At 39.2% G+C, this 20,082-nt stretch overlaps 1 protein-coding gene across 2 annotated transcripts in view; it reads left to right on the top strand.

Moving 5' to 3' along the window:
- Positions 1-19,860, top strand: part of Uggt1 (UDP-glucose glycoprotein glucosyltransferase 1) — a 112,288-nt gene extending 92,428 nt beyond the window's left edge. For both annotated transcript variants that reach the window (XM_090343007.1, XM_090343006.1), the window contains 10 exons: positions 1,629-1,713; positions 3,295-3,383; positions 4,659-4,763; positions 6,083-6,167; positions 7,638-7,820; positions 10,285-10,445; positions 12,484-12,598; positions 14,011-14,127; positions 14,989-15,154; positions 16,645-19,860. In XM_090343007.1, coding sequence (XP_090199133.1) covers positions 1,629-1,713; positions 3,295-3,383; positions 4,659-4,763; positions 6,083-6,167; positions 7,638-7,820; positions 10,285-10,445; positions 12,484-12,598; positions 14,011-14,127; positions 14,989-15,154; positions 16,645-16,670 — 1,132 coding nt within the window. In that variant the 3' untranslated portion in view covers positions 16,671-19,860. The remainder of the gene's footprint in view (positions 1-1,628; positions 1,714-3,294; positions 3,384-4,658; positions 4,764-6,082; positions 6,168-7,637; positions 7,821-10,284; positions 10,446-12,483; positions 12,599-14,010; positions 14,128-14,988; positions 15,155-16,644) is intronic.
- The last annotated feature ends 222 nt before the right edge of the window (positions 19,861-20,082 follow it).

Below are 20,082 nucleotides of genomic sequence, written 5' to 3'. Positions count from 1 at the left end.
ATATATTCCAATCAATCCCATGTCTTCTATCACTCTTTCTTGCCCTCTAGTTAAAAAGTCCATGTTTAATTTTGCCTGAAGTATAATTACAAGGCTCACCTTACCTGTACAAGCCAATATTTTTCAGCTCCCTCCTTTCTTGTTGATAAGGGATCTTTTTTGTTGCCAAGCTAGCCTTGAACTCTTAGACTCAAGCAATCCTGCTGCTTCAGCCTCCTGAGTAGCTAGGATTATATAGGCATATGGCAGTATACCCAGTTTAATGAGTTTAATGACTTTCTTATAAACACGTTTTTTTCCCCAAATATGTTTTCTCCAGGTAGAGTTTTACAGAATTTGAAAAGTGTTTAAAACTCTGTCCATTCTGTTGTCCTTGGCGCTTGTGTTTCTCTTCCTCTAGGGCTATGGTGCATTCCTCTCCTCCTGACTATCTAGGGTTCTCAGCCTCCTAGCTTCCCATATGAATGCATCCTATCTCTGAAGTGTTTCTCCCCTGCCAGAACTCAACTTTTGCTTAAATACCCTAGGGTATTTAATGATAGGAAGTAGTGATTTCTGAACCTTGAAATTTGCTGACTGGAAATGAAGCTAGTAGGAAAGCATTATTTAAAATTTTTCCTGCAAGCTGGAGGCTCATACCTATAATTCTAGCTACTCAGGAGGGTGAGATCTAAGGATCATGGTTCAAAGCCAGCCCAGGCTTGAAAGTCCATGAGACTCTTATCTCCAGTTAACCACCAGAAAACCAGAAGTGGCCCTGTGGCTCAATTGGTAGGGAGGTATCCTTGAGTTGAAGAGCTCAAAGATAGTGCCCAGGCCCACAGTTCAAGTCCCATGACTAACCAAAAAAAAAAAAAATTGCTGCAAATATTTGCCTGCAAATAGAACTGAGTGTAGTTCTTCTAACCAGAGGTACCAAGTTGAGTCCAAAACCTTAACTTGGCTGATTACATGCCTCCAGAATAAGAGAGTAAATTTTTTTACAGAACTATTCCAATTAGTTGGCAGTAATAATCTTTGGCTCAGAGTGGTGCATGTCATCTCCCACTCTTTTTTTCAAGGTACTATGTCTGTCTTAGGTCTGCAAACATTTGTTCAGTTCCCATCACATGCTTGCCTTGCCTGGGGGCCTTTCACTCAATGGCAGGTAATCTAAAGAGAGGATTTTTGAAGGAAGTATTTATATTGAGAGTTTTCTATAAGTGTTTTTGTAGTTCTTTTAGGTTATAAGAAAATGTTTTTTCAAAACTTTATCACCAATATAGCAGATTGTTATCTGATCATGAGTGCCCTTTAAGAATTATGATTTGTAAGCTAGGCACAGTGGCTCACACCTGTAATTCTAGCTATTCAAGAGGCTGAGATCTAAGGATCATGGTTTAAAGCCTACCCAGGCATTAAAGATGGTGAGACTTTTATCACCAATTAATGACTAGAAAACTGAAATCAAGGGTTAGGGCAGTAGCTTTGAGCTAAAGAGCTTAGGGTCAAGGCCCCAGGCCCAGGGGTAGGGTAAGCTAAGTGCTCAGGGACAGTGCCTAGGCCCAGGGTTTAAGCCCCACAATGGAACACACACCAAAAAAAAAAGAATTGTGATTTGTAATATCTATCTTGGTTTTCTCTCCAAGCCATGATGGTACAGACTCTCCACCTGATGCTGATGAGGTTGTTGTCATACTCAATAACTTTAAAAGCAAAATTATCAAAGTGAAGGTAAGTTTGTTGTGCTAAGGCAGGCAATTCATTAATTGTTGGTAAAATTTGCTGCATAATGGTGTTTAACTGTCATGTAAAAACATTAATAGCAGTCCAAAGTTTCAGCTAACTAGAAATACTACTATTGTCTTGACTCTTGAGAGAGACACCTCATTCATACTACTTTTGTCACAATATGTTCTGTTGTCCTATTTTACTATAGTTAACTGTTATGGGTGTCTTCCTGTGCCTAATTTATAAACAAAATTTTATTATAAGCAAGACAGTAGTATATACAGTATTCCACAGTAGGTTTTAGGCTGCTGCTAAGAATCTTGAAATGTTTCTCCCACAGATGAGAGGCAACTGCTATATCTTGAAAGTAGCCCGAGTACCTTTAAAATTTATTGTAGCAATTTACGGAATTTTTATTTTTTTATTTTTGGTAAATGTGAATGTGTGGCTTTTTTGAACCTCAGTGAGTAATTCCTATCTTGCTTTATATAGTGTTCTGAGAGAGGCTGTAGTACCATTTGTATAGCCCCAGTTTATAGCGTTATTGATCATTTTACCCTGAGAATATTGAAGAAAATGCCAGTGAAAAGTTAAGTGAAAATAAACTAATAGTTTTAGCATTTGTTTTGCTTTCTCATTATTTTAGAATAGGTAGAATATGTTTAGAATAAGTAATCATGCACAGTAAAATTTGAGGTCAGTCATGCACGGTTTAACTGAAGACTCATCCTGCGTTTTGTGTTACTAAATCCTGAAAACAAGCCCAGATCTGCTAGATTGTACTCATTCCTTGAACTTACTTCTAGCTGGGTAAAATGTGCTTATGGGTTTACTCATACTACTTCTTTTTTTTTTTTTTTTTTTGCCAGTCCTGGGCTTGAGCTCAGGGCCTGAGCACTGTCCTTGGACTTTCCTAAGGCTAGAGCTCTACCACTTGAGCCTCAGCACCACTTCTGGCTTTTTTGTATGTATGTAGTACCAAGGAATCGAACCCAGGTCTTCGTGCATGCTAGGCAAGCACTCTACCACTAGGCCAAACTTCCGGCCCTTACTCATACTACTTCTACATAGTCAAATTTCAAGGTCTTTGTTAATTATACAAATTGAAAACAATATTTAATTGGAAGAGGTTGATGGTTTCTCACTTAAGGCTACAATGTGTGCATCTTTATGAAGACATTTCAGTTGAGTATCGGTAGGCTGTGGATGGGGTTATTCTTACTTGTGGTAGGTTTGTTTGATTATGTCCTATTTTGAATAGTATTTACAGGGTATCTCCAGCACAAATCAGGTTTATTCCAATTAGATCACTAAGAGGAATAAGATCTGTTGTTTTGTTTTTTTTTTTGTTTGTTTGTTTTTGTTTTTGCCAGTCCTGGGCTTGAGCTCAGGGCCTGAGCACTGTCCTTGGACTTTCTCAAGGCTAGAGCTCTACCACTTGAGCCTTAGCACCACTTCCGACTTTTTTCTACGTATGTGGTACCAAGGAATCGAACCCGGGTCTTCGTGCATGCTAGGTAAGCACTTTAACCACTAGGCCAAACTCCCGGCCCTAGGAATAAGATCTGTTGCATACCATTTCAGGTACAGAAGAAGGCAGACATGGTGAATGAAGACTTGCTGAGTGATGGAACAAATGAAAATGAATCTGGATTTTGGGATTCTTTCAAATGGTAAATCCCCATTATAAAAAAGGCATTTTTTTGCCAGGCACCTGTGGCTCTCGCCTGTTATCCTAGCTACTCAGGAGGCTGACATCTGACAGTTGCACTTCAAAGCTAGCTCTGGCAGGAAAGTCCATGAGTCTTTTATTTCCGATTAACTGCCAGAAAACCAGAAATAGTGTTGTGGCTCAAAGTGGCAGTGTAGTAGCCTTGAATGAATATGCTCAGGAACAATGCCCAGACCCTGAGTTCAAGCTGACCCAATACAAAGACATTTTATTCCATATATTTTTTTATTGTAATTAGTAGAAGGGTTACATTATATTCACCAGATAGAAGGTGCATTACTTCACAAACATTGATACCCTTTCTCATGTTTTGGTCCCCATTTCCCTCTCTCCACCCCCATCCCTCATCTTGCTTCCCCCCCTTCCCTATCCTATTTCAAATAACCAAATAAGCATATATACAATATATCAGATAACAAGGTGAAATACTGTAACAATATGAGATAACCAAGAGCCAGCAAAAGAGATGAGGGATAACATAGTACATTAAGGACAACAATCACTCATTATATGGCTTTTGTTTCTATATCCTGGAGGTCATACTATATGGCCTTACAAAGACATTTTTAAGGGAAAAGTGGAGAGATGCATACCCTTTTTTATGTATAATTCCTTTTTTTTTTTTTTTGTCCAGTCCTGGGGCTTGAATTCAGGGCCTAAACACTTATCCTTGGGCTTTCTCAAGGCTAGAGCTCTAACCACTTGAGCCACATCATCACTTCTGGCTTTTTCTGTGTATGTGGTACCAAGGAATTGAACCTGGGTCTTTGCATACTAGGCAAACACTCTTCCACTAGGCCAAACTCTGGGCCCCTGTGTAATTCTTTTGTAGGGCTTTTCTATCCTGCTTCCTGCAGCCAAGTGTTACACTTACTTTTGGAGCAGTTACAAATCTCTTTTAACTTTAATGCCTCTCTCTGGTGAACATCCTTCCCCACTGCACATTTCTTCACTCTTGTTGGGCTGCACCTGCCTTTCAGAGAGGTAATGACAGTTGCTTAGTGTACTTCCCACTGTACAAGTTGCGTTCTATAGATATGATTGTATTCTACCTGTTCCTAAGGCAATATGGAGTTTCAAATGAGGTGACCTTGTTATCTGTTTCCCCTGTTGGGGTGCTGTGTCCTTTATTCCTCTTCTTACCATTCTTTCTCGAAGGTAGAATGGGATGTCTGGCCAGCACTGTAAGGGGTCCTTAAAACTCTTGTTGTTGTAGGGGCTTTTCTGGAGGACAGAAGACTGAAGAAGCAAAACAAGATAAAGATGATATAATTAATATTTTCTCTGTTGCGTCTGGTCATCTCTACGAAAGATTTCTTCGGTTAGTTTTGTTGATTATTTTGATATATGTGGATTAATTTGTTGTAGTGTTCTTATTTTGAGAAATAGTACATGGTATTCTGCCAATGTACTTGGGTATATTTGGAGCATTCTGAGAGTTAATGAATTAGTTGCTACATATAATTTGTTTTGATCTCATCAATTCCATGAAGTTGATCTAGTATTAAATTAAGAGTGTGGCTCTTATAAGATGGTAGGCCTTTAATCACACCCATACCCATGTATGTGACCATCAAATATTATCTTAAACCAGAAAATACAAGCCCATGCAGTACTTACCACCTTTCACAGATTGACAAATTGACAAATTTTCAGAGCCAGGAGAAATGTAGTTCTTATGTAATAGGTAGGGATTTGCCCAGGCTACCCTGTCACTGATTTAGGGAAATCCCTTAGGAATGTTATCACCATGTCAAGAGGACCCAACTCTAAAGATACAGTATTAACTGGAAGTTTCCTGATTGTCAATTGCTTTTCTTTTTCATCTTTTGCTGTAATCTAATATAGAAAAGAATCAAACTGCTATTTTCTTCATTTTAGCCTTTCTTTTGTCAAGAAATAGCCAACTTAAATGATGAAGGTTCTAATCCAATGCTTGACTCAAGAATCCTGAGATTATCTGGGTACCAGTGGCTCATGACTATAATCCTAACTACTCAAAAAGCTGAGATCTGAGGATAGTGGTTTGAAGCCAGCCCAGACAGGAAACTTGTGAGACTTGTTTCTCCAAAAACTACCCAGAAATTGCTGGAAGTGGCACTCTGGTTCAGGTGGTAATACACTAGCCTTAAGCAGAAGAAGCCCAGAGATAGTGCTCAGGCCCTGAGTTCAAGCCCCAGGACAAGCAAAATAACAACAATAATGAGCTGTGCCCTCCTTCTCCTTACTTGATTTCTCCTCCTTCATAGGGAGGCTAAGGAGACTGTTGCACATACAAGTTTTCCTCAGTAATATGTTGCTGTGGCTTGACCAGAGAATTTGAAGTTGCCCCAACCTCTGGTTTAAACTTCTACTATAATTGATGTGTCAGTTCACAAAGCAGTTTATTTAAAATGCAACAGAATTAACATGGGTCTCTGTCTGTTAAGTATATATTTATAGAGATATTCTTCATTTTTCCCATTCAACTTGATAAGTAGGAATGAGTACATTTCTTTTCATTATTAAGGGTTTCATTTTGTTTAATTGAGCAGTGAGTTAGCTCTACTATGCTGTCTTATGATTGACTCTGCTTAATGTGTCTACTTAATGTTCTTCTGAGGTTAAGCAGCATTGAAAATTGTTGTTTTTGTTTGACAGCATAATGATGCTATCAGTATTGAAGAATACCAAGACTCCTGTGAAATTCTGGTTCCTGAAGAATTACTTGTCCCCAACATTTAAGGTTTGTTTCACAGGGAAAAGGGAAACATTGACAATTAATTGCAGATAAAGTCTCACAGACTTTCTTGCTCTGGCTGGCTTTGAACTGTGATGCTCAGTAGCAAGATTATAGGCATAAGTTACCAGTGCTAGGCTAAGAAGCAGTTTTTGATGAATTAATATTTTTTTTTCTGTATCATGGAAGTCTTATTTTAGCAAGTATAGTAATAGTTTGCATTGGAGAGAAAGACTTTCTCTTAGACCACTGCTATACGATACATAACTTCATATGTGCCAAATAGGAATCAGACTTGGAAAATGAAATCATACTTGGATAATCTGCTATATTTCTATCAGGAATTCTTATCTAAATAGATTTTAAAGCATGTTTTTTTCCTGCAGAATTTACTAAACAATTTTTAAAATATTTAATAATGTCTCCCAGATAAGTAGTTTATCTCTGGTCCCCTAAAGGTACTTGTATTTAAAATATGAAAGACAACTTACTTATTAATGGCAGCAGCTTTGGCTTTGTTGTATTATTCTTTGGGTTAGAACCTAGGTTTGAGAAAAATCATATATTCAAGCTGACTAAATGTTATATTAAAATCAAATGGACTTTAAAGTTTTTGTTCTTAAGCAGGCACATGCATGTGTGCGTGCATACACATACATACACAGTTAAAAATGTAAAAGCCTTTACCTAGGCTTTTTACCTAGAGATTTTTTTTTTTTTTGCCAGTCCTGGGCTTGAGCTCAGGGCCTGAGCACTGTCCTTGGACTTTCTCAAGGCGCTAGAGCTCTACCACTTGAGCCTCAGCACCACTTCCAGCTTTTTTCTATGTATATGGTACCAAGGAATCGAACCCGGGTCTTCATGCATGCTAGGCAAGCACTCTACCACTAGGCCAGACTCCCGGCCCCTACGTAGAGATTTTTGTTAGTCCATGTAGTGATCAAAAGTTTTAAAGAAATGGAGATCTGGCAGAAATTAAGTTGGATTATTTTTGTGGTCACAAGTGAATTCTTTGTTACCACTGTTTTGAAAAACATTTTACTTGTACTATATAATAATGATGTTTCCAACTTCTACTACGAAGCCAGCTTTTGCCAGGTACCTGTGTTCCATGCCAATAATCCTAGCTACTCAGGAGGCTGAAATCTGAGAATCATAGTTAAAAGTCAGCCTGAGTAAATAAATCCTCAAGACTCCAGTTAATCAGCTGTGGTCAAAGTGAAAAGGCTGAGTAAGAGTATGAGGTCCTGAGTTCAAGCTCCAGAACTGGCACAAAAAAGGAAGGGAGAAAAGAGTATGGGAGAGCCTGGCATGTTGATGGTACATCCTGTAATCCTAACATTTAGAAGGCTGAGGAAGAAGAAGGATTGAGAGTTCAAGGCTAGCCAGGTCTGAAAACACCACCAAAAGTTAAAGAAAAAAGTCAATCTTTAATCAAATGAATGATTTCTTTTTATTTCCTATGTCTAAAAACAGGAGTTTATACCTTACATGGCAAGTGAATACAACTTCCAATATGAGCTTGTTCAGTACAAATGGCCCCGGTGGCTTCATCAGCAGACTGAAAAGCAGCGCATCATTTGGGGCTATAAGATCCTCTTCCTGGATGTGCTCTTCCCACTAGTTGTTGACAAATTCCTATTTGTGGATGCTGACCAGGTAAGCTGTCAAAGGCCAGATTAGTTTGTATTGTATTAGTTGTGACAGAATGCCTTGCCTTGCCTTGCCTTGCCTTTCCCCTTTCCCTTTTCCCTTTTCCCCTTTCCTCTTTCCCCTTTCCTTTCCTTTCCTCTTTTCTTTTCCCTCCCTCCCTTCCTTCCTTCCTTCCTTCCTTCCTTCCTTCCTTCCTTCCTTCCTTCCTTCCTTCCTTCCTTCCTTCCTTCCTTCCTTCCTTCCTTTCTGCTTGCTTGCTTGCTTGCTTGCTTGCTTTCTTTCTCTCTCTCTCTCTCTCTCTCTCTCTCTCTCTCTCTCTCTCTCTCTCTCTCTCTCTTTCTTTTTTTCTTTCTTTCTTTCTTTCTTTCGTCATGGGTCTTAAACTCTGGGCCTAGGTGCTGTCCCTGAGCTTTCCAGCTCAAGGCTGTCACTTAACCATGTTGAACTACGGCGCCACTTCTGGTTTTCTGGTGCTAATTGGAGATAAGAGTCTTCCGGATTTTGGGATATTGATGGGTATTGTGTTGAATTTGTAGATAGCCCTTGGCAAGATTGTCATTTTCACGATGTTGATTCTTCTAATCCAGGAACATGGGAGGTTTTTTCATTTCCTCAGTTCTGCTTTAATTTCCTTTTTCAGGGTTTTAAAGTTTTCATCAAAAAGGTCCTTTACATTCTTAGTTAATTCCTAGGTACTTTATTTTCTTTGAGACTACTGCAAAAGGAGTTGCTTTCCTGATTGTTGCCTCATTCCTCTCACTGTTGGCATAGAGGAAGGCAGTTGATTTTTGAGGGTTAATTTTATACCCTGCTACCTTTTCAAAGTTTTGAATCAGCTCAAGGAGCTTGGGAGTAGAGTCTATAGGATTCTTTTAAGTACAGAATCATGTCATCTGCAAAGAGGGAAAGTTTTACTTCCTCCTGCCCTATTTGGATCCCCTTTATGCTTGCTTCTTGCCTTATTGCACCGGCTAGGAATTCTAACACTATGTTAAAGAGGAGTGGAGAGAGTGGGCATCCTTGTCTTGTTCCTGATTTTAGAGGGAATGGCTTTAGCTTTTTGCCATTAAGTATAATACCAGCTGTGGGTTTGTCATACACAGCCTTTATTATACTGAGGAATGTTCCATGGATTCCTAGTTTCTCCAGAGCTTTTTCGTGTCCAGGCTGCCTTTGAACTCCAGTCCTCAGATCTCGGCCTCCTGAGTAGCTAGGATTATAGGAGTGAGTCAATGGCACCCAGCTTGCCTTTTCTTTTTTAAACACTGTTTTTCTCACTACAAAAAGTACCTGCTTGTTTTGTTTTTGTTTTTATTAATATTTAGAAAATATGGGAGAATATCACTCAAATTTGCTCAGTTTTTTTTTTTTTTTTTTTTTTTGCCAGTCCTGGGCTTGAGCTCAGGCTCTGAGCATTGTCCTTGAACTTTCTCAAGGCTAGAGCTCTATCACTTGAGCCTCAGCACCATGTCTGGCTACCAAGGAATCGAACCCAGGTTTTCGTGCATGTTAGGCAAGCACTCTGTCACTGGGCCAAATTCCCGTCCCCATGTATGTAGTTTTATATCTCATCTAATGTATTAACATGAAGAGTAAAAATTGGAAAATTCAAATTTAGCAGTTATTTGCCCATTATCTCCAATTGTCTTTCAAAAAGATAGCTGGTTTGTTTATCTATCTATCTATCCATTCATCTATCCATCTAGCTATCCTCTATCCTTCCATTCATCTACCCTACCCCCCCCCCCCCACCTACCTACCTACCTACCTACCTACCTAGTCCTGGCTTTCAACTCTTGTTCTTCTTTTCTGTCCAGTGCTATACTGTAGATCAGCACTACCACACCTGACTAAAATCGATGTATGCTAGATGAGACTCAGGCAGATAACTGGCCTTGATAATGAAGGAATGATGCAGATGTTCCTCTAGCTGTCAGGATTTGACTCAAAAGTATAATGTGAATAAGTATGTGTGAATTTAGAGTATGCATGCTCCAGCAGCATAAATGCACTTCCCCCTGCAGCCTTCTACCTTACCCTCAGCTTGAATGGAAATGATGTAATATGTGCAGAAGTCATCTGGACAGACTTGCTTCACCTCTGTGTAATCTCCTTCCTCTTGTGAAGCAATCTGAAGCATGCTTTCTCAGACAGCCACATTTAATCCTAGTTGAGTACTTAATGTTGAACAAGGCATTGTTCCACATTTGTGCATGGTAAGCTACTCAACCTCTCCAAATTATGTCATCTCCAGCTTTCAGACTAGGACACCAAGAACAGCAAACCTATGTGAGTTAAGTATATACCTACAGTATACACTTCAGGCTAAAGGGTAATCCGTTAATGTATTCAATCAATTAGTAAGCAGTGGAATTCAGATCTTGTACCATCATCTATTGAGCTTCCCTCCTTTCACCTTCTGTGATGTACTGTGAACTTGCAGATGGTTCTGTGATTTTCTTTTCTTTAGATTGTGAGGACAGATCTGAAAGAGTTAAGGGATTTCAATCTGGACGGTGCTCCCTATGGTTATACTCCTTTCTGTGACAGCAGAAAAGAGATGGATGGCTACCGCTTCTGGAAGTCCGGGTACTGGGCCAGCCATTTAGCTGGACGGAAATATCATATCAGGTACTGAAAATAGAGTGCTCCCAATTACATTGGGAACATAATTACATAAATATATTGGAAACATTTTTCTTAGTTAATTTGTTTGCCTAACATGGTGAATGTGAATGGGTAATACATTAATATGGGTCAAAAATATTCATTGATAAAAGCTTTCCTAATCCTGTCTAGTTCCCACTCCACAGTAGATAACTCCCTTAGTTATTTACTGCTTAGTTGTTTATTACTCAGAGTAGTTTTATATAAACAGGCCTGGAGGTATGTGTTAGTGGTAAGAGCACCTGCCTGGCAAGGCTCTGAGTTCAAATTCTAGTACTTCCACAAAAGTTTCTTTTAGATAAACAGCTATGAGTGTCCTTTTTTTTTTTTTTTTTTTTGGTGGGTCATGGGGCTTGAACTTGGCCTGGGTGCTGTCCCTGAGCTCTTCAGCTCAAGGCTACCACCCTACCCTTGAGCCAAGCCCCATTTCCTGTTTTTCTGGGGGTTAATTGGAGATAAGAGTCTCAGGTCCTTTTGTGTCCTGGCTGGGTTTGAACCTTGATCCTCAGATCTTATCCTCTTGAGTATCTGATTACAGGCTTGAACCACTGCACCTGCTGAGTGTCTATTTTTATATAAAACATACATCTTCTTTACAGTGTTTTATAATTTGTTTTTTTAACTTAATATTTTCTTTGAAATCTTATGTCAACATATAGACAAAAAGCTTATTTCATTTTTCACAATATTCCAATGAGCTATTTAGTTTTTTCCTATGATATACTAGGTTGTAATTAAGCATCTATGGGATATATTATTTTGCATATTTTGTGTATGTTTATAGGATATATTCACAAGACACTTCTTAGCTAAAACAGTATATTCATTATAGTGAATTCATTATAATGAGCACTCATTATCTTTTTTGAGAAAAGTGTAATTTGGAAGATTTGGAGGGTAGCTGGACCTGTAGGACCAGACTTTGGTTTCATCTTCATGCTTCATGCTAATCCAAAATAACTGTAATGCCATGGGGGTTTTCCTATAGCATTTAAGATACCATCAGGATATCCTTTGCAAATGCATTTTTTTTGCCAGTCCTAGGACTTGAACTCAAGGCCTGGGCACTGTCCTTGAGCTTTTACAAGGCTAGCACTCTACAACGTGATCCACAGCACACTTCTGGCTTTTTCTGTATATGTGGTATCACGGACTTGAACCCAGGGTCATGCATGCTAGGTAAGCATTCTACCACTAAGCCACACTCCTGGCCCTGCAAATACCTTTTTTTTTTTTTTTAATGATTTACTGTAACATTTATTAACAAGTCTGCTATATATCTCTAGAACTCTTTTCCCAGAAATTACATTTTTCAGGCTGGGAGTCTGGCCTAGTGGCACAGTGCTTGCCTAACATGCACGAAGACACAGGTTCGATTCCTCAGTACCACATATATAGAAAAAGCTGGAAGTGGTGCTGTGTCTCAAGTGGCAGAGCTCTCCTAGCCTTAAGGAAAGCCCAAGGACAGTGCTCAGGCCCTGAGTTCAAGCCCCAGGACTGGCCAAAAAAAAAAAGAAATTGCATTTTTCTTGCTGGGCACTGGTGGCTCACATCTGTAATTCTAGCCAATCAGAAGATAGTAGCTCAAAGCCAGCCTGGGCATGAAATCCATGAAACTCCATTTAACCACCCAAGAACCAGAAATGGTGCTGTGGCTCAATGTGGTAGAGCTTTGAGCTGAAGAGCTCAAGGACAGCACCCAGGCTCAGAGTTGAAGCCCCACAACCAACAGGGAAAAGAAAAGAAAAGAAATCACATATTTTTAGAAGGCAAATCAGAAACAGTTACTAAAGAGAGCCAGTGATGGCAGAATGTAGCTTTTCCAATAATTTTCTTCAACATCTTTGAAAAAAGTAACACATAGAACCTGTGTAATTTTACTATAATCTTCCAACTCTCCTTTTCAGAGAAAAACTGGTATCTGACTCATTTTGTTTTTCAGTGGGGTTAGTTCTGCCATAAATCCATTGTTCATTATAACAAGTAGGTCTTCTCTATTCAGTGCACTATATGTCGTGGATCTAAAGAAGTTTAGGAAAATAGCTGCTGGTGACAGACTCAGGGGACAGTACCAAGGTCTGAGTCAGGATCCCAATAGCCTTTCAAATCTTGATCAAGTAAGTGACCTTTTTAAATGGTTAACATTTTCACATTGGGTTATAGAGTGTATTGTCTTAGGAAATAAGTATTGTTTCTCAGTTCTCTGATTTGTGTGCATGTGTGTGAAAGGAAGATTTGTATATGGCCTCAGAACATCTACCAGTAATGGAAAATGTCAGAGACTTGATCCTGATTAATTAAAGAGGTAGAAGTGGATACTATATTTCTGAACATTACCTTGTCATTCATTCATTCATTCATTCATTCATTCATTCATTCGTGTAGGTTCTGGGGCTTGAACTTAGGACCTGAGTGGTTCCTGAGCTTTTGTGCTGTGTGCTCAGGGCTAATGCTTTACCACTTAAGCTGTGGTCTACTTCAGCTTATTGTTAGTTAATTGGAGATAAGTCTCACAAACTTTCCTGCCTAGGCTGGCTTTGTACTGCAATCTTCAGATTTCACTCAGCCTTCGGAGTAGCTAGGATTGCAAATGTGAGCCACTGGTGCCTGGCTATACCTTATAATTTGTTACAACTTCATCTCATAAATTTATTCTCTGCCTGCTATTCATTTTTTTCAGCTGTATGAACTAAATAATTCAGGACTCACAGTGTACAATAAAATATTACAATTTCCCTTTTTATCTATGTCAGAAACTATAAGGTATTTTAAAACTAGGTGAATAACTTTATTAATGCTAAACATCTTTTAGCTATAAAGTTGTAATTTAAGTGTTTTAGATACATAGTTTTGTATAATTTAAATATTTTGTTTCACTCAAGTACAGCTTAAAATTTTAAATATTGTGTGTGTGTACTGATATTCGGGCTTAAACGCAAGGTCTGGAAACTGTCCTTTTTAATGTAGTTCTAATTTATACTCTCAGCAGTGAGACATCTTGTTACTCTATGTCTGACCAAACAATTTAATCAATCTTAATTTTATATGTGAGCTATCATTATAGTATAACTTTCAATCTGAGAATGTAATCCATTTATGTATAAATGTAAGTGTTGGCAAGGCAGAATTTGACTGCCATTTTCTATTTATATTATTACATGTGTTATGTTTTATTCCTACGTTACTGCTTTCTTTTGTGTAAATAGTTATTTTCTAATATGTCATTTTTTATTTCCTTTTTTTTAAACTACAGATATTTTCTAGCTAGTTTGTTGTTTGTCCTGATCTATTTGGGCGTAAGGCTCACTAGACAAGGGACATTCAGAACTGCTTTTGGGGGAAGCTATATATTATTATAAGAGCTCTTTAAAGTTATTTGACTTTCAGAAGTGAGTAGGAATAATTTTTGTTGAATTACTTTCATATATGGAAGTATAGCTAAGTTTTAAGTGTTCTGTTTGTATATAATGGGAAAGAGTTTGAGGTGTATATTTAAAGATTCTTGTACCTTATTTTCTTTGCCAAATAGGATTTGCCCAACAACATGATACATCAGGTGCCAATCAAATCTCTCCCTCAAGAATGGCTTTGGTGTGAAACATGGTGTGATGATACCTCTAAGAAGAGGGCAAAGACAATCGATTTGGTGAGCTATGGACAGTGTAGTCCTGCATCTTCCCCAGTCTGCCATGTGACTGAATGATGTGGACACAGTGTCTTGTGTCATCATCATTCTCTGTAATCATCTAGCTCAGGACTGTGGAACTTCTCATTTGTCCATGCAGTGCTCTGTTCTCTTCCAGAAACCGAAGCCAGATCTCAGATTCCTGACAGGACTGTTTACATTGCTTCTTGTCTGCTGAGCTCCTTGTCTTCCCAGCTCATCTCTGTAGCTAGACTTTTGCTTGTCTATCTCTGATAACTCCCATAACTTTGTAGAAACAAATACAGCTTATACAGCCCACTCCCATTTCTCTCTCTCTCTCTCTCTCTCTCTCTCTCTCTCTCTCTCTCTCTCTCTCTCTCTCTCTCTCTCTCCATATATATGTACACATGTATAGATAGATAAACAGAAAGATATAGATTGCTTTTGCTATTGGATCATTTAGTTGCTCAGTCTTAATTTGGTTACTTATTTTTGGCCAGTTAGTACGTATAACCAGAAGGCAGAAATATCTTTGCTAAATTTCTTCCTTTCCTTTCTCTTCCCCTCCCCTTCTCCCTTTTTCCCAATACCCTTTTTCTACTTTCTTTCCCTTTTCCCCACTTTATCCCCCCCCTTTCCCCCTCCCCCCCCCCCCGCTTTTTCCCTTTTATTCTTTCCTTCTTTTTTCCCCCTTTCCTTGCTTTCTGTGTCAGGTCATTATGTAACCTAGTTTGACTTTGAACTAGTGATCTTACTTCCATAGCCTCCCAAGTGGCTTGCTTTTACAGGCATACACCACTATGCCCACTATAAACCCCTTTTCTTCAACTTGGCTGAAGTATATATGTTGGATTTTCACAGTGTAATAATCCAATGACCAAAGAGCCCAAGTTGGAAGCTGCGGTAAGAATTGTCCCGGAGTGGCAGGACTACGACCAGGAGATCAAGCAGCTACAGATTCGCTTTCAGAAGGAGAAAGAAACAGGAACCCTCTATAAGGAAAAGACAAAAGAGCCAAGCCAAAAAGGTAAATATAAACTTTTGTCTTTCAATATGAATTTAAGTTTCTAATTTCTGAACAAAAGAATATTAAAGGAAAAAGAAGCTTCCTTTAATCTTAACATCAATCATAGCCTGCTTTTTATTTTCCTTTTTCATTTGTCCATTCTAAAGATTATATAATAACATTAACTTGGAAGTTATGTATTTATTATAAATATTATTCAGATGTATTACTGAAACCTGGATTTCTTGGGGCGCTGGATATGTGGTAAGGTGTTTGCCTAGCATGCCTGAAGCTCTGGGTTCAATTCCTCATTACTGCATACACAGAAAAGCCACAAGTAGTCTGTGGCTCAAATGGTAGAGTGCTAGCTTTGAGCAATAGAAGCTTGGGGATGGTGTCCAGGCCCCAGAACTGGCATAAAAAAACAAAAAACAAAAAACAAAAAAAAAAACCTGGATAAATGGGCAAAGAATGTGAACAATATGAACACACACACATACAAATAAGAGTGAAACAGAAGGGAATTTGAAGAACAGTCATAATTTTCCAAATGAAAGAATCTTATCATTAGCTACTTGGAATCAAGGAGACATAATGTCCCATTCATGGGGAAATGGTAGAGAGACTATGATATGCCTTGCTGAAGCACAGGTGCAGCAAAACAACCTGGCAAGTACTTTTGCCTCAATAATTCTTCTGCAGAGTGTCTATCATAGAGAATGGTCACCACCAGAAAACATATGGACTGGGAGCATGGCCTACTGGTTGAGTGCTTGCCTAGCCTGCACTGCCTAGCCTGGCAAAATAATATATCTATCTATCTATCTATCTATATATTTTTTTTTGCTAGTCCTGGGCCTTGAACTCAGAGCCTGGGCACTGTCCTTGGGCTTTCTCAAGGCTAGAGCTCGATTACTTGAGCCTCAGCACCATTTCTGGCTTTTTTCTATGTATGTGGTACTGAGGAATCGAACCTGGGTCCTCGTGCATGCTAGGCAAGCACTCTACCACTAGGCCAAATTCCCAGCCTATTTTTCTAATTTTTTTAATAAACCAAAATTATTATTTAATTTTTATTTCTTTATTTTGGTGCCAGTCCTGCAGTTTGAACTCAGGGCTTGGGCACTGTCCTTGAGCTTTTTTTTTTTTTTTTTCCTCAAAACTAGTGCTTTATTACTTGGAGCCACAGTACCATTTATAGCTTTTTGGTAGTTAATTGGAGGTAAGAGTCTCATGTATTTTCCTGCCCAGGCAGGGTGAGCCACCAACACTCAGCTTTATTTCAGTGGTTTTTGGTTTTTGTTTGGTGTTGTTAATAAAGCTGTCTCCTTTGTTACGTATTTGCTTTCAAAATTTATTACAAAAACACCACACTAAAGTCCTAAACATTTTAAAGGGAGATAAAAGTGTTAAAGGAAGCAAGAGTGTATAGATTAGGTTGTGGACTTTGTCCATTTTGTATTTTTATCATTTTAGAGTAATATTTTATTGTCCATTGTTCTTTTCCATAGGATCTCAGAAACGTGAAGAATTATGATCCCTGGAAGGAGACAGGAAAAGACACCATTTGAAAAACAGTTTTTATACTAAATGCTAGTTTGGTTTTTTCCCCTGATCTGTCTATACAACTGCTGATGAACTGACTGAGTAGGTGTCCCACACCTCTTGATTCTGAGCATTGATTTTGACTTCTACACACCATAGGCGCTGGATCTTTGGGATTGAGGCTCTGCTAGATTTGTACCTCAGAAGAAGTGCTGATATTTTGGGACTCTGTAAAGAGCAAGGAAAAAGAAAAAAAAGAGCAATCTTTTTGCCATATGGAGAAATGACAGCAGCAACTGGAAGAAGCAGAGTCCTTCATGCCCACACACAAGAGCACACACATGTTGTGCTGTCCTGGGAAGCAGGCTGGGAGCCAACCCATGCTTCCTTACCTCGGTTTACTGCACTGGGTCTGGGTCAGACTAGCAGAAGCTTCATCCATGTCCCGTGCTTGGAGGTATATGCCAACATGCTTCTCATGTCTTCTGACCCACTCTTCCCAAGCCTTATGTTTGCTTTTTGATTGGACCCCAGTCAGTAGTCATCTGTCTTCAGAGTTGACTTGGTACAGTGGCTAAGCAAATTAATTTAGGGATGGGTTGGGAAAGGTAGGGAAAACAGCAGGCATAGAAAAGGTTCTGAGGTGCTGGGGAGGAAAACTAGGAATTGGTTGTTCTTCTTTATGAACCACCAGTACCACTAAGGCTAATTTGAAAGGAAAGCATATTCCTATTCCCTACCTAGTCCCAGGGAACTTTCTAGGTAATCATTTTGTAAACAATGTTTGTATTTATGAAAGCCTTTACTTTTTCTTCTCACTTTCTAAAAAGGGAGGGGGGGCGGGATCTTACCAATTTTCTGACTGAGCACAGCCATATACTAAGCTCCTCTAATGAACCAGTTAAGGCTCAGGCTTCAGGCTCCTTGGTTGATTGTTATATCACTTGCCCCTTTCTTTTGCAGGGTTTTGTTTTTCCTCAGACACAGGAAAATTGGCCTGGATTTTCCTTTACCTACCCAGACTGACTGGTTTTCAGTGGCTCATACCTAGCTACTCGGGAGATTGAGATCTGAGGTTTAGAGTTGAAAGCCAGCCTGGGCAGGAAAGTTTCTGAGACTCTTCTTTCCAGTTAACCAGCAGAAACCAGGAGTGGAGTTGTGGCTCAAGTAGTAGACTGCTGGCCTTGAGCAAAAAATGCTAAGGGGTAGTGCCAAGGTCTAAGTTCAAGCCCAGTACCATCACAAGACCAAAAAAAAAAAAAAGTTAACAAAATTTAAAAGTTCTCAGACTAGAGACCCAAAAGGATTCCGATTCTGAAACTCATGAGTTTTCTATACCCTGTCTTATGGTCTTATGGTTTTACTTTAGTTTTCTACACCAATTCTGAGGTAGCATGCTGTGTTATGATGCCTCATAACCTTCCATCTTTGCTTTGTATGTTTTCAGTGGCAGCTTCTCCTAATCTCTGTGTAATTCTTGGGGGCATGTGGTACCATCTGCTCTGGTGCAGGATGTAGCAAAACCAGCACCAGGGGGACAGCACTTTGCCTTCTGGCTTCTGGGTTTGCTCTGTTTGAGATTGCTTCTTTTTAAAACTAGGAAGGGGCTGGCCTATGGTTCGGGAGCAGAATGCTTTTCTTGCATTGCACAAAAACACAATAAAAACAAAACCAAGGATGAGGTAAATGCTAAGCTAAAATCCTCACCATTCTGCAGGCCAGGAAACAAATTGATATGCAGTCTTTTTAAAAATCAAAAGATGAACCACAGATTTCTATTTTTTTTCCATTTTTAAATGTAGAAATTAGCATAGAGGCTTCCCAGCCATCTGAAGGTGCTTCTGGACTTGCTTCCATAATTTCATGACAAGTTAGGAAGCACAGCATAGAAGAGAACTTGACAGATGAGTTGTTCTGAGTTTGGAAGTGTCCTGAGATGACTGGGTGAGGTGGTTTTCCACTTGTCTCTCACCTAATCTGAGTATGTGAAGGGATAGGGTCACTGAAATCAGGAAACATCTGTTCAAGCTTCATCTCCACATTGAATTAAGCTTTCAGAGGCACTGCCACTGCTGTCTACAGCTGTAGGCAAAAATGCCATTTTTCCCAGTGTTGTCTGGGAGGTTGAGCAGGAAATGGCCAGGTCGCTAGCATATGCTTTACATGCTGGCTCTTTGCTGGTGTCCTTCTTGTCTTGCTACCAGGTCTCTGAGGCATATTCTACAGAGAAGGAAGGCATGAAGTAAAACTGTTCCCTGTGGGGTGCTGATTTCTTCAGCTCTGTGCCCCATCTGTTAGCACCCAGATAGAAGTCTTTATACTTGGTGCTGAGTAACACCAATTCCAGTTTGCTTCTGAAGTGGTCTGTGCTCCTCTATCTGTTTCTTTCCTTGCTTTGTGGGACTTAATCACCTCTTCTGAGTGAGCCAAATGCCCAGAAAATGATGTTACTGCTAAGATATGGTCCTGATAAGCTTTGTCTACAGCCTCTACTATAAGAAAATGTACTGTGATTGAAAAGAGAGGTGAGAGATTTTTCCCTAGGAACTAAGAACTAATTGATATAAATATTCATGCTTCTGGAAACTTCAATATGGAGGTCTTAGCTGGCATTTAGGTATAATGAAATTTCTCATGTCATAGTGAATGTTTTCCTTTCTAAATCAGTTGATAATGTAATATGGAATAATATGGCATATCAGAAATGCCATGCAATAATGTGGGTCTGTTCCTGTGTTTTGTGAAGTGTATTTGAATGAGGTCTGGGGCTGTGGGTATGCCATAGCCAGTATCCTGGTTTTAGTTAAAAGTGTATTGAATACTGGCATTGAGAGTAACAGCAAGTAGGTCTTTTCTAGATGGATGAAATTGTGATTCCTTCAGAATGTTGTATTTCAAACTAAACATAAAGATGCTTGCTGGTGCTGGGTCTGCCCAAATGTTAAGAAACAATTTCTGTAAACCATGCAGAATTTTCTCTACTCTCCTCACATCCTCATGTTCGAACCTTAAAGCTCTTACTGAACAGCACTGGTCTAGTTTCAGGGTCTGAGAACTGATAATAGGAGTGCAGTTTTGGAAGAGAGAGCCCAAGTGGTGGGGAAAGAGAGTCTCCTTTGCCAAAAGCCATCTTGGTGACATCTGAAATCTAAAACCATGAAAGTAGCCTTTTCTAAAACAATCATTCCTAACTTGGCCTGATTAAAAGAAGTATTAGAACCTTTGAGTTCCACTTTCCTGGATGGAATGTGTAGAAATTGAATTTGTAGAGGCAGAAGTAAATGATGGAGTGTACTGAGTACTGAGTGAGTTAAATCCACATGTCAGTGTTGTGTGATTTTAATCATTTTTACAGTACTTGATGTTTTGAGGACATTTTTGTATGATGATCACAGTTAATCAAA

This window comes from Megascapheus bottae, chromosome 12 (assembly GCF_031878675.1).
Source record: "Megascapheus bottae isolate mThoBot1 chromosome 12, mThoBot2.hap1, whole genome shotgun sequence".
Lineage (NCBI taxonomy): Eukaryota > Metazoa > Chordata > Mammalia > Rodentia > Geomyidae > Megascapheus > Megascapheus bottae.
Note: the sequence above shows the minus strand (reverse complement) of the source record. Positions and strands in the feature narration are given on the sequence as shown.